This window comes from Sceloporus undulatus, chromosome 4, assembly GCF_019175285.1.
Source record: "Sceloporus undulatus isolate JIND9_A2432 ecotype Alabama chromosome 4, SceUnd_v1.1, whole genome shotgun sequence".
Taxonomy (NCBI): domain Eukaryota; kingdom Metazoa; phylum Chordata; class Lepidosauria; order Squamata; family Phrynosomatidae; genus Sceloporus; species Sceloporus undulatus.
In genome coordinates this window covers 71044846-71069498 of record NC_056525.1, presented here as the reverse complement: position 1 = coordinate 71069498, position 24653 = coordinate 71044846, and the positions used below count along the sequence as shown (strand labels likewise).

Below are 24653 nucleotides of genomic sequence, written 5' to 3'. Positions count from 1 at the left end.
CAATGGATAATACTTTGCAAGATTATCTTTTTTGATGCTCTCATCATAATGTTGCCTAAAACAAGAAAATATTTTAAAAGCAGTACTTTGAAGTAAAATTTCCGTAACTAAACTAACAACATATGAAACTAGTAGACCAACTCAACAGGAACCCTCAAGGCTAGGATTCTGCAATTAAAAGCAACTGGTAAAATGGAGGGAAAACATTAAGGTAAGAACACAGTTTATTTATTGACATTAAACAAAGGTGTAAAAAACAGATCAGGCTACTTAATACTGGCATGAGGAGACTATGATCCCTGTACGAGTAAGGGCTATTTCAGAACACCTGTGAGAAGACTTAAATACAAGTTTTTTCAGGCATGTGTAGCACAGAATGCACTTTCCTTCGGTCAACAGTTTCTCCTTCTCCGTGGTCTTGGAGCCTCACACATTAAAGTTTTGTGCCTGTGCAGAGACTGCATGGGGGAACAGTTTCAGCAGTTTCTCCTTTCTGTGCCAAAAGATCCAACGGAAACATGAATGAATTCAAAGGGCAGATACCCAGAGTCTTCCAATTGATAACAGATGATGGTGTTTCATCACCTTTGGAAGAGGCAAGAGAATTAGTACCCTCTTGCTCTTGAAGGCAGCTGGTTTCTGGATGCATATGGAAAAGTTCGTCACATGAGTCTTTACCATTGTTTACAGATGGGCTGGCCTCTGCTTGTGTTCTGCTTTTCTCTGTGTAGTGTCCATTTAACTCCAAATAGCATTTGTACATATGATTCTCCAGCTTTTTAAAGTCTAAGCATCCCAACTCTTCTTGTAGTGACAATAACAAATCTAGGAGCACAGCTGACTCTACAGAAAACAAGCAAAACATAGAGGGGGGGGGGGAAATGAGGGTTAGCTACTTAATCTGGCAGAAAATACATTTTATTATAGGTTTGTTTCAACTCCTGTACAGCAGCTGTGGCAAAGAGTGGTGTATTTCTTCACATGAAATGGTGAACATTAAAAAAACAGTATTTTATATTAGAGGTTTTGAATAGCTTTCAGTATAAACAGTTAAACTTCAAGAACTTGAAATGAAGTGTAACTTATAGCATCTTTTACACCACAAAGTAATCAGCAACCACTCTTACTTATCTAGAAAACCTTCCTGCTTCGTTCCAACTATATCAACACTTTACTTTGTTAAAGTGCTTCTGTATCTGGTGCTCCAAATGACAGCTCAGTTAGTAAGCACTCTTGTCCATTGCATCTATCAGCTTTGGCTGATATACCAGCTACACCCCTACCTACAGCTGGATGACCTAAAGATGGTAGAGCATGCACTGGTAACCTCAACACTGGACTTCTGCTCTGCAGAACACAGTAACTAGACGTTTACTGGGTCATCCAAGAGTGAACTTATTACACCAATCTTAATATCACTCCACTAGCTGTCAATCAATTTCTGGGCAAGATACTACATGGTTTTGGATCCAGGTTACCTACAGGATTGCCTTCCGCTCAGATCCTCTGGTGGACATTTAATCCAGTTAGCCAGGACTAGGTTGGCAAAATAGACTGCTTTAAAATGTGTATATCTTATTTGTCCTCTTAAACTGTTGCATGTTCTAATTAATATGTTTTAACTGTTATTGCAGCCCCCCAAGACATAATTATCTACCTAGTGGCATTTAATAGTTTAAGCATATACAGATGGCAAGCCGCATTGCCCCAATGGCTGTGCGTGCACATGGCAGCAGCAAAATGGCTGTGTGCACACATGATACTATTGAAAACCATAGGACTTGAGGTCCTGCATTTTTTTTTTCATCTGTAGTGGTTCCAGAAAGAAACCCACATGGATACTAAGGGCTGGCCGTAATTGCTGATTTGTTGCTCCCCACCTCAATCCATGGGGAGAGGTGGGTAAGAAATAAATATGTCATCATCATCATCATCATCATCATTATTATTATTACTCATGGCCATCACTTCAGCATGTAAGGGTTTGGAATTGGGAGCATTTCTTGATTTGGAAGGACCTCTGCATGATCAGACTAGACTCAGTGATTCTCTCCCCAAGGTCAATTCCACAGAATACAGTTAATTATTCCATTTTTTCTGCCTGTGATTGGCCAAGGAATTGGAAAAGATATGGCACACTCTCAACGTGAAGAGGGCCATCCAAATTTACTTAACAAGAACCAGAAGATTCCGGTCCTTTGAAGAACATTTAATTTCAACCATGGACCATGGGAAAGATGGTCTCCACATCTACTGTAAGCAGGTGAATCAAGTCCTGCATCGTAGTCTGCTCCACCCCCCCTACCAGTACTGTAGCGCATTCCACCAGAAGGGCAGCCACAACAGTAGAATGGGCTACTAGCGCTCCACTGGTGGAAATCTGTAGGGCAGTCACCTAGAAGTTCCTTTCCACCTATGTCAAGTATTACAAACTGGACACCTTTGAAAAGGCAGAGGCTGCATTCAGAAGGTGAGTCCAAAAGCAGGTAATGCAACCCTATAGTATTTATCCTACATCCTCTTTAGAGAGGGTAGCTTTCACATGTCCCAAGTTCCAGGATGTTCCACCCTTATCTACTGAGACAGAGAATGTTGGATCCTACCTGTGTGACATTCATTTCCAGTAGTATAAGGGTTTAGTATAAGGGTTGACCGACCTGGATTCACCAAGGACTCAAGGGCCCCATGTTCCCCATGCAGCAAAGATTCCAGGCTCCTGATTTCTATGGGATGTCTCTGCTTTTACCCTCTGTTACTGTTATGTTGGCTATGGTTAGTTGTTAATTTTTGCTCCTTTTCCCCACCAGGCCTGTATTCCTTTGGGCAAGTGAATTTCCCCCATGTGGCTACAAGGGGAGGGCCCCTTTAGATCTTTGTCTTGCCTATTGGGGCAAGTGGGAGAAGCATCCCAAAGTTCCAGGATGTTTGACCCTTTCCACTGGAAATGAACATCTCACAGATAGAATCCAATGCTCCTTTTTTTTATTTAACTGTTATGTTGCTGTTAACACTAAATGATTAAAACTTCTAGATAGATGAAAATGTCTAGTACAAAAAGATTCAAAGCTCCAGTGATACTCTAGTGTAGGATCCAGATTTAGGTCTCTTTTGCACCAGAGTTATAGCAGTTTTTAACTGTCATGGCTGCATTTTATGGAATCCTGGGACCTGGCAGTTTTTTAAATACTTCAGAAAACAACAGTTCCCAGAATTCTAAAGGGTACAGTCTTGGCAATTCAAAGTGGTATCAAACAGTGTGAAAGACTTTAGTCATAACAGTAGACTCCTCAAAATCAGTCATGATTAAAGACCTAGTAACTCCAACGAGTTTGAGTTTGCCTGATGTATGGTTGGACTGGATGGCCCTTGTGGTCTCTTCCAACTCTACGATTCTATGAATCTATGGTGAAGCCTGACCCAAACCCAGTCTCTTTTCCATTAACTAAAAATGTGGGGTTTCCTGACCATTATGTGGAAGTGTAGTGACAAACCATGGCTTAAAAACATAGCTGCTGCTATGGAAATGTGCTTCCATCTTTCCTCATGACCTTTGTGTAATGAAATATGACTACCCAGACCTAAGAGTAATATTTTTAGATTGCTTAATCTTATGAAGCACAGCATATGCACTTCGTAATGGAAATCCACCAAGTGACCGTGGGCAAATCACACTTTCTCATTAAACTGCCTCTGAATAAGTCTTGCCAAACCCCTCCCCCATTATAGGGTTGCCATAAGTTGGAGTTTACTTAAAGTCCCACAATAACAAAAAGCAATTGCCTAGTCTTTCCGCTCATGATTGGAAAAACCGTAACTTACCACCTGGTGTAAGTTCTGGTGCTTTAGATCCACGTGAGATCACAGAGAGGTACTTGTAAATCTTTTCGAAGTCTACTTGAAATCCACCGTTTTCCACAGGGGCTGGTTCCCCCAAATTTGATGACATAGCTGTTTCCTGAGTTTCTTCATTTGATTTATTCTTGTTATGAAGAGTTGGTGACGAACATCTAGTGTTTTTGGCTTCCACAGGCTTTGGGGGCACAGAATGGAGGAAGCAGATTGGCTCAGCAGATGCAATTGTCAAAGCCTAATGAGTGGATATACACAGATAACAGTAAACATTCCCCTGCACAAAGGGCACTACCAGTTCTAAGCAGTCAGCGATTTTCTGAATAAGAATCCAAAATACACTTTGTACTAATACATTTATTTATCAGAGGCAGTAAAAGAAATGCCATAAAACTTCCTTCTCTGCTGGTAGCAACAAAGTAACTTTTTGCAACCTTAAGAGACTGTCAATGAAATGACTTGTAGTCTCACAAAGGGTAAGAAACAGACTTAGATTTCAAAAGGAAGTACTTTATTGCTGCTAAAGGAAAAGGAAATTTTATTGCATTTCTTTTACTGCTTTTGTTCCCAGTCCTCTGAATCGAACCTCCCTCAAGACCACCTTAAGCAAGTATCAAGCAAAATGCAAATATGTTATCTTAACATTGTTACTTTTCTTCCCCTGTATGATGTTTTTTTACTTTCTTTGACTGGTGAAGAACCCACTGGACCCTGAAAGCTAGTATGATTTGGTTTGCATCCTTTGTTGTTGTTGTGTGCCTTCAAGTCATCTCTGACTTATGATGACCCTAAGGCAAACCTATCATGGGGTTTTCTTGGCAAGATTTATTCAGATGAAGTTTCCCTCCCCTGAGGCTGAATGAGTGTGACTTGCCCAAGGTCATCCAATGGGTTTTATGACTGAGTTGGGAATCAAACACTGGTCTCCAGAATCATCATCCAACACTCAAACCACTACCCCACACTGTATTTAATATCAATCTTGGTAAGATCACATAAGGTACACTATTTTTACCTGGGAAAAAGCAGCTGTCACAGCATCCTCAAGGCATCCTGTTAATTTCTCAGCTAACTCAGTCCACACCTAGAAACAAATGGAGATATGACTATCTTTTAGACTATTTAAGCCATAATTCCTTACCTATGCTTACCCCTTCTGTACCTCAATAGGTGCTGGAATTGGTGCATCCTTCTGTTTACTCTGACGGTATCGATACTGGTCCTTGACTGCTTCTCTTGCCACACGTTCTTTCAGTAGATCCACAAATTCCATGATCTGCAATATCAGCACAATTTAGTCACAATATTTGAAGTGTTTTAAAAACAGGGTTAGCCTACTTTCACAAAACACTAAAACTTGTAATTCTCCCAACAAACACAAAGATGAGAAAAAAACAATGAAGTATGAATAGTGTTTATACTTTGTCACATCTATTCTGCTGCGCTCTCATGAAAAATAATTATAATGCTCCCATATCACCATTAATGAAGCTTGTTTGGCTAACAAGGGACACGCATTTCATTTAAAGGTGGTGACACATCAGACCAAACGCTACATTTTATGTTTATAAAGAATATGACACAGCTCTTGTGGATGTTTATTTATGCTAGCATCCCTAAATGTAACCCAAACCTGCAAAGCACCTGCAAGAGCTTAATCCAACTAAGGGCCAGACCACTGTAAAAGCTGGCTTCTGGGCACAGGATTTTGAAGCCGCAAAGCCCCAAGACACCCGGAAGCCGCTCAGCCAACTACATGTGAATAGAAATGTACTTGCTATTGCCCTAGTTTCTGGAGCTACAGAACACAAGCTTGCTTCATTTTCCATATGACATCCTCTCAAATATTTAAACATGGCTATCATGTCACTTCTTAACCTTTTCTCTAGGCTAAACATACCCAGCTTCCTAAACTGTTCCTCATAGGACATGGTTTCCAGACCTTGCTTGCTCTAAGGGACATTTCTACTGTATTAAGAAGCAGTTCGTTAATGATCTGTTATAAACAAAAGACTGCCAGTATTAAGAGCCCTGGTGGAGCAGTGGTTAAATGCCTGTACTGCAGCTACTCACTCACAAACCATAAGGCTGTGAGTTCAATCCCAGCCAAGGGCTCAGGGTCGACTCATTCCTGCATCCTTCAGAGGTTGCTAAAATCAGTACCCAGCTTGTTTGGGGCAATTAGCTTACAGTTGTAAACCGCTTAGGGGAGTTTATCACACTAGCGAGATCCTGCAGGGAAAACGGGATTTAAAGGAGAGTTAAATTGGGAGAAAACCCAGAAATATCTAAAGTTTATCACACGACGTCACTGTTAACATGAAATAATGTGAAGTTAAACCAAAGTTAAAAACGGCAGCTTTTTACTTTGGGTAAATTAACAGCAATTCGGTGTGATGAACTTCCCGAATTCATGGGTTCTGTTTACATTCAAATTTAATGTAACTCTCCTTTAAACTCCCCTTTTCCTGTGGGATCTCGCTAGTGTGATAAAGCTGAGAGACTGCTTAGGTGGCATGAAGTGGTATATAAGTCATAGACTCGTAGACGTGGAAGGGACCGCAAGGGCCACCCAGTCCAGCCCCCTTCTGCCATGCAGGAACTCTCACTCAAAGCATCCCCGACAGATGGCCATCCAGCCTCTGCTTAAAGACCTCCAAGGAGGGAGACTCCACCACAATGAAGCTGCTATTGCTATTGCTAGCTACTTTCTGATTTACTTCATATGGTTTACTATTTGCTTCACTGCTATAACAAAGCCATGCTCTGGACGGATATGTGTAGGAAGTGTCTTGGGAAAAGAGGGCCTTTGGTCACCCTGAACAGAAATGCAAACTCATCCGTCTCAGTGAGGCTTCAAAGGGAGGGCATTTTGGAATTCCTCCTGGTCAGAAGGCTCAAATGTAGGACACGTCCTGGAAAAGGAGGACGCCTCGTGGCCACAAGCGAACCCAGCCTTCCATCTTCCAACTCACTTCGCCTTCCTCCTTCGAAGGCAGGTACTTCTTCAGCAGCTCCGGCCGCAGCGAACCCGGAGCCTGAGCTTGAGCCCTCAGCGCCTGAAGGAGGCGCCGCTTCTCTCGGTCGCTCCAAACCCGGGGAGCGGAGCCCAGTCGGTAGCGAGCAGGGGCCGAACGCAGCCTCGACGGCGGCTTCATATTGGCTTCTCCCCCTCAGCCTGCCCTGAAATCCCTCGAACTAAAGCACCTTGGCCGCCATCTTGAGTATGCGCGACACACGCACAGCGTCGCACGGTGATGACGCTTGACGCACAAGGGCGGCATGACGTCAGCAGGTCGCCTTGCCTAACAGTCTTGAAAGGGTTCAGGAGTTCGAACGCTGTGACGTCACCAAAGAGCGATAGGCAGCGTCTAGCAACCTGCTGTGTCGCATTGGAATTTTGTGGCTGGGCGCCTAGGCCTCCCCTGGTTGTCATGGCGACAGAAGCGGGGCGCCCTGCAGCAGCGCAGTGGGGCGGATGGTCCTGGAGCCCGGCTTCATGTCTCTCCTGGTCCTTCGATGGATCCTGGTCCTGTTGCTCTGCAATGGGGCCGGTATGGGGAGGCAGGGGCTTCGACAGGGAGGACGGCCCCTGCGGTGTTGCCTTGGTTTTTAAGGCCCAGCTTGGTTGGGATTGGACTCTGGGAGACCTGGGTTCGAATCCTGACCTTTGAACATAAAAAACCCACTTGGGCTGCATCCACATTAGGGAAATAACCTGGTTTGGCACCACTTTGTCTGTCTCTTTGCTATGGAATTCTGGGAGTTGGAGTTTGTTGTGGGCCCAGAGCGGAGCAGAGCTCCGCTCTGGGCCCCACAGCAAACTCCAACTCCCAGAATTCCATAGCAAAGAGACAGACAGAGAGTTAAAGCAGTGCCAAACCGGGTTATTTCTCCAATGTGGATGCAGCCTTGGGTGAGTCACACTCTCTCAGCCTCAGAGGATGGCAACGGCAAAGGAAAAACCTGCCAAGGAAACCCTATGATAGGTTCACTTTCTGTTCTTGTTGTTCTACCTTTAAGTCATTTCTTGCGGCAAGCCTATAATGAGGTTTCCTTGGCAAGATGTGTTCAGAGAAGGGTTTTTCGGGGCTCTGTGGCCATGTTCTGGAAGAGTTTATTCCTGACGTTTTGCCAACATGTGTGGCTGGCATCTTCAGAGAATGCTGGCCTAGAAGAGAGCTGGATATATATGTATATATACTGTGTGACCCTGGATAGGGAGGAGTGATTTCTATGTTAATCTGTGTATTTTTACCATACATCAAAGGAGTCACAGACAGAAAGACCTGAAGATGCCAGCCACAGATGCTGGTGAAACATCAGGGATAAACTCTTGTAGAACGTGGCCACAGAGCCCGAAAAATCCACAAAAAACTATGGATGCCGGCCTTGAAAGCCTTTGACTTCATAGAAGGACAAAGGAGTCACATTGAGACTTCCTGCATGGCAGAATGGGTTTGGACTGGATGGCACTTGTGGTCCCTTCCAGTTCTATGATTCTGTGAATAGGGAAAGTGGTAAGGCAACACAATCTCCAAATGATTTACAAAGTGACCAAGAAAATCCAGCAAATGCTGTGCTCAGCGAAGGACAGGAGAGACCCTCTCACAGCCACAGGAGTTTAGCGTATACCATGCAGCTGTGGACAAGTCTACATAGGGACCACCAAACGCAGTGTTCAAACACGAATCAATGAACACGAGAGACACTGCAGGTTTGATCAGCCGGAAAAATCAGCTGTAGCAGAACATGTTATAAACCATCCTGGGCATAAAATGCAGTTTGAAAACACTGAAATTCTGGACCATGCCAACAACTATTAGGTCAGAATGCACAGGGAAGCCACTGAAATCCACAAACACCTTGACAACTTCAGCAGGAAAGAAGAAGTCCTTAAAGTTAGCAAAGTTTGGCTACCAGTCCTGAAAAACACTAAAATCAAGACCCAGCAAAATGCAAATCAAAACTGCCCAAGGTCATTTCAGGTCAGTTTTCTGCCTTTCCCAGCAGAAAATGATCACTGATTAAGCAGACACTAATCCTTTTTGCATAGCCTCCCACCCTGAGGCCTTGCCATTCAACAACAGAAGAATACACAGATTAACATGGAAATAACTCTCCCTACCCATATATACATACACACACACAGTGTGACCACACACACACACACACACACACATATATATATATATACACACACACTTAATTCTCTTCCATGCCAGCATTCTCTGAAGATGCCAGCCACAAATGCTGACAAAACATCAGGAATAAACTCTTCCAGAACACAGCCTCACAACCCAAAAAACCTACAAAAAACTGGATACCGGCTGTGAAAGCCTTCAACTTCACATTGTTCAAAGGAGGTTTGCTGTTACCTTCCCCTGAAGCTGAGAGCGTGTGACTTGCCCAAGGTCACCCAGTGGGTTTCATGGCCAAGCTGGGAATTGAACCCTAGTCTCCAAAGTCAAACCCTCAAACCACTAGGCCTTGCTGTCTCCTTGAGTGTGGCTAAGAACTTCAAGTTGTTTCCATCTTATAGCGTCCTTCAGGCGAATGTATCTTGGTTTTTTGGGGGGCAAGATTTGTTGAGAGGAGGATTGCCATTGCTTTCTTCTGAGGCTGACAGAGTATGACTTGCCCAAAGTCACCCGGTGGGTTTCATTGCCAGGCTGGGAATTGAACCCTGGCCTTCAGAGGTGTAGTTCAACTACTCCATACTGGCTCTCTTTAAGGTTCACCTTAGGGTCACCTTAATTAAAAAATGACTTGGAGGCACACAACAACAACTTTCCACCAGGACCTGGACACCCAGAATGAGCAAGCAAATGGACTGCATAGAATCTGGGCTTGGAAATGTTACTTTTTGGACTACACGTCCCTGAGTTTGGGTTGCTGGAGTCCAAAAAAAGTACAGTAAGGCCTCCAAACTGTGTACTGAGTGAAGTGGCCTTACCTTTGCTTAACAGGCAAAAATCCCAAAGTGGAGCTTTCAGGCTGCTGCCACACCCCAGAATTAATACAGTTTGATGCTGCTTTAACTGTCAGGGCTCCATCCTATGGAATCCTGGGATTTGTAATTTGTTGTGGCACCAGAACTCTGACAGAAAAGGCAAAATATCTCACAAAACTACACATCCCAGAATTCCATAGCATTGAGCCATGGCAGTTAAAGAGGTGTCAAACTGCATTAATTCTGCAGTGGAGAGGCATACTGACTGCATGGTTGAAGGTGCTACTTCCCCTGTTGGTTTCTGTTTGCTGTGCAGATAGTGAACAGGAGGAATGGCTCTGGATCAAGGTGACTAGCCTTGTTAGAAACTTTAGCTAGCTGACCTCAGGGAGGTTGTAAAAAAGCAAACCAATCTTTTTTTTTTTAGGCCTGGAGCTGATAGACATGAAGTGTGTGGAACCAGCTTGGTTTTGTAAGATACTCCTGATATAGACATCTGGGAGTTGGGAGCTTGAGGTCAGACCTCACAGTGCACTCCATGGAGTTTATCACATGGAAGGAATTTCTCTTAATTTTGAATGAAGAGAAAGGGGCCAGAACGCATTCATGTGAATTTGCTAGTTCAGCAAATTTACGTGAATTCGAATTGCGTTTGAACTGACATCCCATTGCCTGAAAATAGCTTGTCATTGCCCGAAATTGCGTGTGATCACCTCTCACTCAATAAAATGAAACCTCTGTGTGGTAGTCTATCACTTCCAATTTCCCTTGTCCGATAAACTCCCATTATTGGTGCTTCCTAAACACCACATGACATCTTACTAAGGGTTTATGTCCTTTTCAGGCTGCGGACAACATTCCTCTGAAATGTTCAACAATGAAACATTTTCAGAACCAGAAGCTGCTCATCAGGCAACACCTACTGAACATATGGGTGAGAACATAGAAAGATACCATATATACCTGACTATAAATCAACCTCATGTATAAGTCAAGGGTAGATTTTGGAGCCAAAATTATGGATTTTGGTATAATCTGTGGATACATCAAGGGTAAAACCTAGGGGCATGTAACAAACCATGTAAATAATAAAGCAAAGGAAAATTATGCAAAAGAACTTAGACAATTCCTTCCTTTGAAGAGTGTTTGGAAACTTCGGCTTGTCCAAAGAGCTGCAGCCAGGCTGTTAACTGGGGCTATAGAGATCACACAACGCCCCTGTTGAAACAACTCCATTAGTTGCCAGTTTGTTTTCGGGCACAATTCAAAGTGCTGGTTATAACCTATAAAGCCCTGTATGGCTCAGGACCACAATATCTGGCAGACCATATCTCCCTGTATGAACTGGCCTGAGCCCTTAGATCCTATGAAGAGACCCTTCTCTCCATGCCAACACTATCACAAGTACGGTTGGTGGGGATGCAAGAGAGGGCCTTCTCGGTGGCTGCCCCTAGACTTTGAAATTCACTTCCAGGGAGACCAGAATAGCCCCCTCATTGACCTTCTGCTGGCAGGTTAAAACGTTCTTATGCAGACAGTTTTTTTAAAAAACAGAATGTTCTTAAAGGACCAGCTAGGCCGTTGTATCATTTTAAGCGTTTTAAAATTTTTATCTTTGTAACTATATTTTTATTCTTTTAATAAGTAATCTGTTTTAATATTGTAACAATTTAATTCTGTTTTAATGTATCACTTTTCTATGTTTTAATTGTATTGGTGTGTGTTTTTTTAATACTGTATTGTGAAGCCACTCTGAGTCCCAGTTCTGGGGAAAGAGTGGGAAATCTCTGGCTTTGCTTCGCGAACGAAGATTCAGGAAGGACTCATCCCGTGCTTTGTACAAGCACGTTGGTGACTAAAAAGGCCAATCCAGGACAAACAGGTCCGGTTGCAGAAAGCACAGCGGAAAGTCTCTTTGGGTGATGTTTCCGGGTTGTGGTTCTTTCTGCGTTGTCGTTTCTCTTTGAGACTCGTTTGCTGTGAGCTTTTGAAAAAGGCTGCAGCATCATGGATAGTGCGTCTCCATGCCTCCTGATGCGAGGCCAGGGTGGACCATTGTTGGTGATCAATTTGGCCAAGCCTGAGATGTTGTTGGGAAATAATACTAATACTACTACTACTACTAATAATAATAGTAATAAATACTTTATATATAACCTGCTTCTCTGTTAGAAAACAACCAAAATGGCTTACATATTAAAATTACCATACAAAATGCAATGCAATGCATTATTCCCCACTTTCCCCCATAAAAAAGAATTAAACATATCATAATGAAAACAATCAGTTAAGATCAACCATTTAAAATTAAATTATATTAAATTAAGCAAATAATAGTAATTCCAGCAGGCTTAACTGTTTTGCTAATCTAACGGCTGGAGGGATGAGGGAGTAGAGCGAGGTCAGTGCTTCCAAGACAGACTAAGCTCTTGTCTTTTACGAGGGAATGGTTCCTTTTTAAATAAGAGTTAAAGTACAGTATTTCCATTGACCTGTGAATTATTATTATTATTATTAACCTTTATTTATGAAGCGCTGTAAATTTACACAGAGCTGTACATGCAATCTTTTTAGTTAGACGGTTCCCTGCCCTCAGGCTTACAAGCTAAAAAGACATGACACAGAAGGAGAAGGGAGTGGTGATGGGAAAGGGTAAGAGGTCCAGCAGTTCCTCTCAACCTCCGAGGCCTGGACCAAGGCAGATGGACTGAAGGGAGGGCTTGAATAAGTTGACCCAGGGATTTTGGCTCAATTTTTTGACTAAAATTTCTAGACTGTACACCCTTACACATATACATGGGTATATAGAGTAAGTTCTGTACGTTTATCACTACTTTAGGGTCCCAGATGGGAACGTCACCTCATGTTGGGGTCATTCCCTGTTACCTTAGACAGACAACTGTGTAAGTCTGGGAGTTACATTGATTAACCCCTTCTCCTTGAGACCTTGTACCCTGCTGTGGCTGCAAAATAATAATAATAATAATAATAATAATAATAATAATAATAATAATAATACTCCACAAAACCATTTTTGTCTCACAAACACCCTTTAGGGGTTTGAAGGGCATTTTGCCATGCTTTTAGCCACCCAGGCCATTTTAGGGACAGAAAAGGCTTTCTTTAATAACAGGCAGCTAGCACACATCACTTCCTGTTTACTTCCTTTATTTAAAAAAAGGCCTAAAACATGGTGAAAATACCCTGTTAGATGGCACATTTTCTTTATTGCAGGAGAGGCCACAAAAAAACCTTTTGGCTGCTCCATTTTGCCTACCCTTTTCTAAACCAATGGCAATTTATTTCTCTTTCTCATGAACTGGTACTATTGATTCTTGCAGAACCCATCTTTGTCCATATTGGAGCCAAGGAAATCACTCTACCTTGCAAGCCTGCAAAATCTGATATTGTATTTGGTTTGAATCCCACCTACAACTGGACCATGGAAAATGGAGGTTAGGTATTGTTGCATGGGGATCTAGATTTTTCTGTAGAAGCCAGAAATGGCTCTCAGTTTGAAAGATGGAGTTCTTGAGGTAGAGTGTCTTAAACAAAGACAGCTATGTTGATATGTGGGGGGAAACCCCAATTCCACAACTGTGCAGTCTTTAGGTGGACCAAGTGCAGTACAAAAGTATGCAGTTTTCCAAATTCTCCAGAACTCTTAATCAGCATAGGTGATGAAGACTGAAGACTGAACACCTATGGAGAACTCAGAAGCTTATGCTCTTTTGTGGAGCGTTTTTTTTGGAGGGGGGTTGATATTACTTAGGTAATGGGGGAAAGATGGAAAGCATTTGGGAGGGGTTACCAGGTTTGCCAATATGTCATTAGAATGGCAAGCTATATTATCATAGGTAGAATTTTATTTTATTTATTTTTGCATCCCAAGCAGTCTTAAACATTAAGGTGCAAGAATTTGTTTTCCAAATATTTGGTAGCACAATGTTATACTTGTTGAGTGGAATCATTGTGGTGTGTACTGCACGGGGTGAGACCCCGGGGGGGGGTGTACACCTGGTGAGGCAGTACATTCTGTGGGGCTGGCACGGCAGCTGGCAAGTGAGAAAGGGCATAGTGTCTTGCTTGTCCAGCAGCTGTGCAAGGCCCAAAATGGCCATCTGGAGCTGTAGCTTTGTACCTCCTAGCAGCAGCTGCTGCTAGGAGGGGATGGTGCTTTTCATTTGGGATCCAGCGTGGCTTCCAGGAGCAGCCTTACTGGATCTCAAATGGCTGTTGGAGGCCCAGGGCCACCAGTACCAAACAGCAGCTGCTGCTTGAGTAAGGGGCAATGCCTTTTATTTGGGGTCTGGTGTGTCTGCTCCCAGGAGCAGTCATGCTGGATCCCAAATGGCTGCCAAAGCCTCCTGAGCAATGGTGACACCAAGCACAGGGACAAGGTTCATTGCAAATAATTTCTATAATAAGAAATATTCACAGAAATTTGGGGCTCATAAAAACATTTTGTTTGGGCATTTACACACAGCAGCAGAGTTGCAAGAGAAGGGTCTGGTTTCATGAACAGATATGAGGGTAGGGGACAGATGAATGCATTTGAAGTTGAAATTCAAGGGGGAGTTGGAAAAGTGTTAAAGAACAGAGGTTTGTCTTAATACCTTTCTGCACGAATACACATGCTTTGTCTGATTGGCTGACTGGCTGTAATGGAATGTTTTTCTTCTCAGACTATATGATTTGACTCTGTTTCCAGGAACCCATTTCCTTGTTGGTGGTGCTACCCTGACTTTACATACATTTCGTGCTGAGGACAGTGGACACTACATCTGCACTGTATCCTACATGGAAGAAGGCCAACTCCATACCAAGACTTTCCATCACATTGTGGCAGGTGGGTGTATTCCTGCTGGCCCCTAGTTATGTCTGTGTATATGTTTTGAGGGATGTTGCGCAAGGAGATCATTTACCTCCTTGTGAAACGTTTCTCACTTTGGGTACACAACAGCAGCTGAAGGGCTTGTGGGTGCAGCTCAATCTCACCTTCTACTAATTGACTGCAAGGCACTCAAGCATTCAGTGAAGCAATAACAATTTTACATTGCTGCTCTTTCTCCCTGGTTGCAAGAGTAGCTTGAGTGCACCCATGTGCATTTTCATAGCCAATCAGTGGCAAAGGAGTTGAGTTTTATCCACAAGCTTACAATACAGAACACAGTCTGCTCCCTAGGCAATGGTATTAATATGCTTGTGAAGACTTATAGTCTGTCACCATGCTTCTTGGATATTGTGTTTTCCCTCTGTGGGCAACTAGCCAGATAAGGGCATATACTATGTTCAATTCATGTGCCTGGAACTAAAGTAGTCTGCAGAAAGTTCATATGTAGAAAGGAATGTGAGAGAAGCTTTGGCCTGGAACTAGATCCTGTGACTAAACATATCTGGTTATCTTTTTATTCTCTTGAGAAACCATAATATTTTTCAGCACCTGAAGTGGGAGTTATGTGGACTGGAGTCCCCCATTTGCCTCCCCCAGTGCCTACTAGTCTGCTCCAATGTCTTCCTTTAAAAAAGGAAAAGAAAAAAAGAATAGCAATAGCAGTAGTAAGTACATTTCTATACTGCTTATCGGTGCACTTAATCACTCCCTAAGTGGTTTAATGGGTGTAAGTTGATTGCCCTGACAAGCTGGGTACTCATTTTAACTACCCATGGAAAGATGCAAGGCAATCCTGAGCCCTGCAGGATTGAATTCACAACCTTGTGGCTGTGAGAGGCTGCAATACTGTACCGGCATTTAACCACTGCATCACCAGGGCTCCTTATAGCAACTGCTTTAGCAGCAGCAGCAATAACAGCTCTAGCAAACCCTGCTCACCACTGAAAGAAGAGGAGTGGATGCACAGCTGCCATGTCTTTTTAAAATGCCTTGCTTGCTCCCAGGTACAGTAGTTTCCCTGGTCACCTCTCCCAAGTGTTGTTGCTGTTAGGACATTTGGGAACAAACAAAACATTTGAAAAAGAGCCAGTAACCTCCAGCCAACTCTTGTCTCTTCCCTTCCTGGCTTCCAGGGGAAGGAGATTTTAGGTCTTTGGAATTTCTGACTCCTTTCTTCACAGTAGATACGATGTGACTTCCATAGTGTTCCATATTTAAATATTTGAAGGCATGTCACCGGGGGTGAGCAAGCTTGTTTTCAGCTGCTCCAGAGAATAGGACACTGAACACTGATTCAAGCTAGAGGAAAAGAGATTCCACCTAAACAACAGGAAGAACTTCCTGACAGTAAAAGCTGTTTGACAGTGGAATAAACTGCCTCAAAGTAATACAGTCTCTTTAGAGGTTTTTAAACAGAGGCTGGAGGTGATGAGGAATTGTGTACTTCTGCATGGCAGGGTTGGACTAGATGACCCTTGTGGTCTCTTCTGGCATTATGATTTTATGGTCTTAATATTTCTAAGGCAAATTACTTTCTCTCTTTTCCTCAGGCTATCACATACGTGGAGAGCTTCAGGTGCTCCTGGTTTTTCAGAGCAGCTCCTGTGATGAGGAATTGACTCGTTCATTTTTGAAGACTCTGCATGAGCATCTGACTGAAGAGGTGTCTGACTTCCACTCTGATGTCCTAATTGGGGAAACCACTTGCTTCCCAACTGTGGATAAACCTATGGATGAATTCAACCTCCAGGTAGAGCTAACAGGTCAGAACCAAGAAATATATGACTTTGAAAATAATGGCACAGAGTGATTGGATTCATTGAAAATGTGGGGTGGAAATGAAACTTAGGCATGGTACAGATCGCTCCAAAGGGGCAGCCTGCACCCACCCCTTTTTGTGGTGGATTGGGGCCAGGGCAGCCTCATCGGCAGCCCTGAGGCCACAATCCGCCATTTTTCCAGGCCAAAGAGAAGCGGCAAAATGCCTGGAAAAGGGGTGCCCTTGCACCTTAGGTGCCAATGTCACCCCAGTGTTAAAGAAGAGAAAGGGGCAGCTGTAGCTTTCTCCTCTGCATCGTTGGCACGGCTGTTTGGTTGCCACGCCAACAATACGTAGGCCCGAAAGGAGCTCTGTTTTGGAGCTCCTTTCCATGCCTCCGCCAGGCCGCGGTAAGCAGCCAGGGGTGGCACGGACATGTTATACGCATGCCACGCCATTTGGACGCGGTGCATGCGTGACATCGTTACGCGTGCTGTGTGGTCAGCACCGCATAGCAATGGTGCTCCCCACAAGTACTAGGGTTAGGGACTGCGGTTGGTGCGTGATCCTTAACCTTAGTATCGCCAAGAGCATGCCACATTTAGGTGATCTGTATCGCCCCTTAAAGCAGTGAAAGGTTCTGCAGAAAGATGGGATTTACCAGCTACACTGCCTAGTGAAACCATCAGAGGTAACTGTTGTCTAAAATGTGTCTTTGGTCCAAAATACACTACAGAAATAATCCAGATGCCATTCCCACTGGGCAAAAAAAGCGGCTTATTTTGCTGCGATTCTGACTCAGATTGTGACTCAAATCTGACCCATCGTTCCCATTAAAAAAAGGGGTAAACAGACCCGGGTTTTTTTACCCCTGTTTTTGTTCCCATTGGTATTTTCCCTGTGGTAATTTGAAGCGGTTTATTTTGCTTCTCGTTCCCATTGCCCTTCCGGAACCTCTTTTTTTTAAAGTAGCTGTCAATCAAGCGCCTGAGCGCTTGACATCACAGCCAATCAGCTGCTTAGATGCTTTTCCCCTCCGGGAAAGGAAGAAGGAGCCTCTATTTGCCCCAAATCTATTCTCTGGAAGAGAGAAGTAGCCACTATTCCTCCTAAACTCCTCTGCATCCAAGGCTCTTCTGTGTCTTCCCATAGTTCCTCTGGAATAGAGAAAGAGCCACTATTCGTCCTAAACTCCTCTGCATCCAAGGCTCTTCGTTGCCTTCCCATAGTTCCTCTGGAAGAGAGAAAGAGCCACTATTCGTCCTAAACCCCTTTGTATCCAAGGCTATTCAGTGTCTTCCCATAGTTCCTCTGAAAGACAGAAAGAGCCTTTATTCTCCCCAAATCCCCTTGCCTCCCCTATTGCTCCCTGGGCTGTCTGGTGGGGGCGATCAAGCAGGCATGTACTGCAAAGCCCATTTGCTGCTCAGGCGCTCAGGCAGAGGTGAAAAAAGAAAAAATAATAGTTTAAAATGGTGTTCAACGGCTCTCCTCACACGTTGGTCTATGAATGTGGAGCAGGGAGGAGGTTGCAGGAAGAGTAATGTGTTTACTGCATTTGGAGCTCAATGTAGTGTGACCGCCTTACCCTGCTTCCCACTCCACTGGGGGAAAGGCTGTGCGAACGGAAGAAAATGGCGCTGGTGATGCAGAAAGAGAACAGAGGGTGACATCCCCAGGCCAGCCCCTTGAGCGCTGCTCCTCCCATCTCCAGGTTCCTGAATCAGACACCCTTTCGTTCCCATTCATTTGCCCCGAATCAGACTCAGAAGGCACAGGAAAACTCACTTTAAAACCACTGTTTTTAAAACCAATTTATCGACCTATAATTCGGGTTTTCCTAGATAAATCAAATCAGATTCAAATCTCAATGGGAACGATTTTGGAGCAATGCAGGTCAGATTCGTGCTCAAATGGAAATGATGCACTCATGATTCACATCCAGACCCGCATTATAGGCCAGTGGGAATGACCCTCCAGTTTTACACCACTTTAACTGCCCTGGCTCAGTACTAGGGAAACCTAGGAATTGTAGATTATTGTGGCAGCAGAGTTCTTTGACAGAAAAGGCTAAATGTCTCACAAAACTACAGTTCCCAAAATTCCCTAGCATTGAGCCAGGGCAGTTAAAGTGGTCTCAAACTGGATTATTTCTGCAGTGTGTTTGGGACCTTTGTTGAATGGTCCAGGATGGCAGATTTTGGATTCAAGGATATTCCCTGGAGTAGTGCGAAAGCCATTTGTTTCAGTAGCAAGGCCAGTGTTGGAAATGTATTATGAAAAGAACAGACGAAGTGTACTAAACTGAATTATCATGTTACTTGTTACATTGTAAATCTAGTGAATAACAAGCAGATGAACATATTTTGCTCTATTAATATTCTGGAGTGAAGTCTGGAGTTTGAATCTGTGTGCTCTGGTAAAAAAAATGGATTCCCTGGTTGGGACAACTTGAAGACAGTAATATATTTGTCTTTGTTTTTTAGTGTCTCCCTTCAAGGAGGGCTGGGATGCATCCTGCTACCCCAAGATTAATGAGTTGGCATTACAGTGTTATCGCTCAGCTATACATTCCAATCTTCAGAAGGTGTGTCAGCAGAGCTTATCTCTGTTCTATTAGAAAATAGCTTGACACAGTTTTGTATTTATGTATGTTTGCCCTAAATGTCTGTGGTGGAACTATTGTTCACAGGGCAAAACTATTTTATTTGTTGGATCAACCACACTGGAAACCACCAGGCTCTGCATGTGAATGTGTTGCATTTGCTGCCCATGCAATATTTGTGTTTTTCAGAGCAAGGAGAGCATATCTGCTCTCTTCTACTTTTCTCACATGTTTTGGTTCCAATCCGCAGCTCTTCTACAGTACAGAAACAAAACCCTTTGATACCACTTTAACTGTCATGGCTCCATTCTGTGAAAATCAGGGATTTTGTAGTTTGGTGAAGTATTCAGCCTGGTCTGGTGCCTCACCAAATTACAAATCCCAGGATTCTTAGCATAGATTCATGGCAGTTAAAGTGATGTCAATCTTGTATTTCTGTAGTGTGACTATGGCCCCAGTGTCTGCCAGTTTTTGTGTATGTTGTACCCACAAATTGGCACTTGGCAGCAGCTATCCTAAGATAGTGGGACCATTTGGGCAAGACCAAAAAGTTCCATGCTCATTTAACAGATTTATTGATAGAGGAAAGCATTTGTTTTGGAATTGCTAAACTTTATGCATTCGCTTTTATGCGATTCCCTTTTCTGCAACTTGACATTGTCTTAAAATCATTATTTTCCTGTGTATTCACTGTTTTCATTCTTTTTTAGACATATACATGCACTAGTGTGATAATGCAATGCACCTACTACCCTGTCTGGTTCCTGGATTTCTCATTCCCCCCCCTTTCCTTCACTGACTACCACAGGCAAAGGAAGCCATGACTGAATTCCTCGAAGAGAATAAACACTTCCCCCTGGAAGAGTCACAAGCTTCCCATGCCTCCTTTATCAACACCTTTTTCAACTTCCTGGAAGATGGAAAATGCCAGAGCGGTTATGGACAGACCCAGGAGCTAGAGGCACACTGTCCCGACTGCTGTAGTGAGTGGAGCAGGTGATCTATGAGATGCTGCCTCATCCCTCCTCAGACACTGCCTTTGGGTCCACAAACTGCAGTTTCTATTTACAAACTGCAGCTTGGAAAAAGCTTACCTTCTGGTTATTTATTTATTTAAAATAACCCTTGTGGTTATTTTATTTATTTAAATAATTTATTTGTTGCTTCAGCCTACCAAGAGATGCACAACCAATGAAAACCTTAAATATAAACAGATACATATATTATTTAAAAGCAAACTAAAACAATATATTTCAAAAATATGAGGAAAACACACAGAGTGAAAACTGCCAGAGCAGTCACCCTGGGTTTAAGGACCAGCAGCAATGTGAAATAAGTGTTGGCTGCCCACTGGAAACTCCAAAAGAAGATCCCAAGCTAAAGTGGCACAACAGAGAAAGTCCTTTCATGTGTATTCACCAACTTAGCCTCTGGAGTGGTGGGACACACAGCAGAGCCTCTCCTGAGGTTATCAGATTTCAGGCAGTCTCATTTGGGAGGAGGCAGTCTTTTAGATATCTTGGCCCCAAGCCATTTTACTTTTTCTATGTCAAACCAGTGTCCTCAGTTGAACTTGAAAGCAAATGGAAAGGCAGTGTAGTTTATGTAAAACTGGTGAGATGTATTCTGTAAAGTACATACTCAACAACACTTGTTCCATTTACATTATCTTTGTCCTAGAGCTTTTTCTGCTACTCTGCTAATATAGTCTGTGTTAATAGTCCTGTACCAGATTTTATGTGTTTGGGTCCAGTCCAGTAATTGAGCATATATAAACTAGTGCTGAAAAAAAAATATCTTGGGCGGGCCTATTCTGTAGGTGGCCAATTTGAATCCCTCCATCTGGGACTTGATTTTGGTATGAAACTGTCTTTCAAAAAAACCATGCTTTGCTATTTTCACTTTACCATCCTCTCTCTGCTTGTATCTGCTATTGTGCTTGACAGCATTGTGTCCTCCTGGGACATACAGCGAGGCCACAGTTGACGACTGTGTTCTTTGTCCAATTGGGACCTACAGTCTGCATTATGGAGAATCCTCCTGTTTTCTCTGCCAGCACAATGGGCTTACTACACATCCTGGTGCTAGCAGAGCTGAGGATTGCATGAGCCTGAGAGGTATGTATTAGGTTGGAACATTGTGACAAGGCACAGGATTTTATTTCCTTAGACTCCCCTCCAGAATTTTTCATAGGAATTCTTGAACTGCCAAATTTTGAAGGCTAAACTTGATGACCTATAAAATACTGAGATAATTTTGAGGTTCACAGTCAGCTGGGAGGACAAATTTAATCCCCCCCCCCCCCGGGTGTTGCTGCACTGGATGATTTCCACCCAGCACAAATACCAACTTCAGAGAAGGGATTTTTCTTTAGACCTTAATAGAGAAGTGTCCCCTCACCCTCATTTTTTCTCCAAACATAATTATCATCAGCTCTGTAAACTGGTTCTATTTACGTTTTAAGTACTTTTATGTTAAATGCTAACATGCATTTAAAGTTGTATTTGAGCAACTCATTATCTTTTTTCCATTTGTGGCATAGACATGAGGAAGAAATGAGAGCTAGCATTTCAGTGGTTTCTGAGAAAGATTATAGGGTATAATGGATTAATCAAAGGTAGCTATGAATTAATATCCCTAAATCCCAATCTTGTGATCAAAATCAGTAGGTGAATACTTGTGAGCATGTACAGAAGTGGGGTTTACTGCTAACAGTCGTTATGTATACTTACTGGATATATGAGCCTGTCTCCCATTTAACTATATATTACTTAAAAGACTAGGTACTCCTACTAGATGGGTGGTTTGGCTCTGGATGCTATGACTGATAATATGACTAGCCAATGCTCTTGATTGATTCATGTCTCTTTACACAGTTTCTCCATCTCGCCGGTTTCCTATACTGATAGTGGCCTTTGCCTTACCGCCACTTGTTTGTCTCTGCTTCATTGTGCTGTAAGTTCTGGGGTATTTTCCTTACCTATCTAACCTCACTCCTTTAAAATATGATAGGTGAAAGAGATTTATAGGTGGATTGCTGGGTAGTATTAATCCACTGAAGAGTCATGAGAGGTTCTGAAGAGGTAAAAATTGGATGAATTATAAAGCAAATATTGACAAAGGAGACAATATCTACTGCAGAGGTGTAGAATCTTTGGCCTTCTGGTGAAATTTGCCCCACCAGATTAGTCTATTTACTTCCAATACTACTTGAAAGGAATTTATGCAGAGGGCCTTCCCAGAGCCCAAGAAGGGCAATGTGGTGTTCTTACTCTCTGCATTCCTAAGCTGTATCCCTGCCCAATTTTTGTTTAGAACAGCTCAAGGAGCTATGTCAGCTATGGTCCACATATGCTTTATTGTTCTAAAAGGTTATCTATCACCTTCTACAGTTTTTGCTATTGCTTCCGCCGTCGCTGGCAGAAACAAGGTATTTCTACTACAAGTGATGAACAGATTGAGCAGGAGGAAGATGCTGCAGCCTCTGCTGAAGATATGGTCCTTCTAGACACCCAAGAACATGACAGTCCCATGGTGCCTTCCAGTCTGGAAGATCTTGACAATGAAGCAGCCATGTTCTCACCTCCTGTCAATGAAGCAGCGATGTTCCCACCTCCTGTCAATGAAGCAGTGACGTTCCCACCTCCTGTCAATGAAACAGCGACTTTCCCACCTCCTGTCAATGAAACAGCAACATTCCCACCTCCTGTCAATGAAACAGCCATATTTCCACCTCCTGCCAGTGAAGCAGCTGTGTCTTCTTCTACTACTACAGGCAGTGTTATTCTGGGTCCTCAGATACAAGAATCCCCTGAGCTGTCATCTTCTAGTCCAGAGCATCCTGCTGGCATTGAAGAAGTTGTGATTCCACCTCCTACCACTGTGGAGGAAAAGCCTGCTGAGGTTATGCTCTCACCCCCTCTTGGGCCAGAAGGGCCCCCTGTTATGGAAGACATTGTGTTCCCACCTTCTTCACCTGTCTCTGATGCAGAAAGTGCATGACTTCCAGTAAATTGTTGACTAGCTAGCAGGTCTGCTCCAGTGTTCTTGTAGGCTGCTTATTTACTTATTAGCTGGGGCAGTCTCTATTCCGGTGTTTAAACACTTAAGTCCTATACAGTCCTCTTCTGCAATATGTTCATGTACCAGGATAGGATATGTTAGTTCCCCGCAACTTCATTTTGTTAGAGAATCCACATAGACCTAGATATAAAGTTTAGGAAGCATTGTTAACCTGAATAGTTTGTAAATGATTTTTTTCAGATTCAGTCTCTTTGCCATGCCACAGTTTATACCCCTGCCTTTCTTCCACCATGGATCCAAATTTTAAACACAAGTTGGCTTAAAATATACAGTACTGTTGTGTGCCTTTAAGTTGTTTCTGGCTTAGGGTGACCCTAAGGTGAACTTACCATGGTTTTCTTGGCAAGATTTTTCAGAGGGGATTTTCCTTTGCCTTCCTCTAAGGCTGAGAGAATGTGATTTGGCCAAGGTCACCCAGTGGGTATCCATGGCCTACCAGGGATTTGAACCTTGGTCTTCCAGAGTCTAGTCCAACACTCCTTTTTTGAAAAGGTGTCATATTGAGGATGGAGCAAGCCTGTTTTTTTGCTGCTCCAGAGAATAGACATGGAACAGTGCAAGCTACAGGAAAAGATGCAAGCTAAAAGAAAAGAGATTCCACCTAAACAGTAGGAGGAACTTCCTGACAGTAAGAGCTGTTTGACAGTGGAACCCACTCTCTTGGAGTGTGGTGCAGTCTCCTTCTTTGGAGGTTTTAAACAGAGACTGGTTGACCATCTGTTGGGTTTTTTTTGATTGTGAGTTCCTGCATGGCAGGGAGTTGGACTGGATAGGTCTTGTGGTCTCTTCCAACTCTGTGATTCAAACTACTACATCTTGCTGGCTCTGTAAAATATACTTTACAAAAGTAAAATAATTAAATAATAATACTATTAAAACAGATACCGTATTTTCTGGCGTATAAGACGACTGGGAGTATAAGACGACCCCCAACTTTAAAAATCAAAATATAGAGTTTAGCATATACTCACCGTATCAGGCTACCCCCTTCCTCAGAAGCCGGCAGCCGGCTGTGCACACGCGCGCTGGCTTCCAGGGGCCTCTGGAGGCCCCTTAGAAGCTGGTGTGCGCGCTCTCGGGGCTGCCGACTTCCCAGGCCTCCGGAAGCCTGAGAAGCCGGCAGCCCCGAGAGCGCGCGCCCCCCCGCCTCCCAGGCCTCCAGAGGCCCCTTAGAAGCTGGCGCAAGGCTGCCAGCTTCCCAGGCCTCTGGAGGCCTGAGAAGCTGGCGGCTGAGCGCGCCCAACCTTTGACCCAATTTTAGAGGGTCAAAATGTTATCTTATACACTGGAAAATACGGTAGTTAAAACAGTTTAAAAAACGCTTAAAACACAATTTAAAAAAACACTATTGCACCATATAATTTAAAAATCAGTTGTAGAGCTGCCTAAATCAGAAGGTTTTAACTGTCCAAAAATGATTAACTGCTAAAAACATTCCTGGCCACTGCCAAAACCTGGGCATTGAGGCTCACATCTAAGTCCAGGAGTACACTCAAACTGAACATAAGAT

The 24653-nt window shown here is 43.3% G+C and overlaps 2 protein-coding genes across 2 annotated transcripts; one reads left to right on the top strand and one right to left on the bottom strand.

Moving 5' to 3' along the window:
- Nucleotides 1-206: 206 nt before the first annotated feature.
- SNAPC2 (small nuclear RNA activating complex polypeptide 2) lies at nt 207-7108 on the bottom strand. Its single transcript, XM_042464025.1, has 5 exons — nt 6825-7108; nt 5012-5125; nt 4865-4933; nt 3820-4087; nt 207-843 (listed from the first exon to the last, which is right to left on the bottom strand). The coding sequence occupies exons 1-5, from the start codon at nt 7005-7007 to the stop codon at nt 434-436; spliced, it is 1044 nt and encodes a 347-aa protein (XP_042319959.1). The 5' UTR covers nt 7008-7108; the 3' UTR covers nt 207-433.
- Nucleotides 7109-7149: 41 nt separating this feature from the next.
- On the top strand, nt 7150-23275 carry LOC121928804 (zona pellucida-binding protein 2-like). Its single transcript, XM_042464023.1, has 10 exons — nt 7150-7403; nt 10647-10736; nt 13144-13257; nt 14514-14651; nt 16247-16459; nt 18942-19042; nt 19869-20043; nt 21007-21177; nt 21937-22015; nt 22453-23275. Exons 1-10 carry the CDS (start codon nt 7328-7330, stop codon nt 23060-23062), a joined length of 1767 nt encoding a protein of 588 aa, XP_042319957.1. The 5' UTR covers nt 7150-7327; the 3' UTR covers nt 23063-23275.
- The last annotated feature ends 1378 nt before the right edge of the window (nt 23276-24653 follow it).

Coding starts and splice junctions, on each gene's coding strand:
- SNAPC2 (XM_042464025.1), bottom strand. CDS start 7,007: ATGAAGCCGCCGTCGAGGCTGCGTTCGGCCCCTGCTCGCTACCGACTG. Junction 4,934..5,011: donor CAATTCCAGCACCTATTGAG/GTACAGAAGGGG, acceptor ATTTGTTTCTAG/GTGTGGACTGAGTTAGCTGA. Junction 4,088..4,864: donor TGACAGCTGCTTTTTCCCAG/GTAAAAATAGTG, acceptor TCCACTCATTAG/GCTTTGACAATTGCATCTGC.
- LOC121928804 (XM_042464023.1), top strand. CDS start 7,328: ATGGTCCTGGAGCCCGGCTTCATGTCTCTCCTGGTCCTTCGATGGATC. Junction 14,652..16,246: donor TTTCCATCACATTGTGGCAG/GTGGGTGTATTC, acceptor TCTTTTCCTCAG/GCTATCACATACGTGGAGAG. Junction 21,178..21,936: donor GGATTGCATGAGCCTGAGAG/GTATGTATTAGG, acceptor CTCTTTACACAG/TTTCTCCATCTCGCCGGTTT.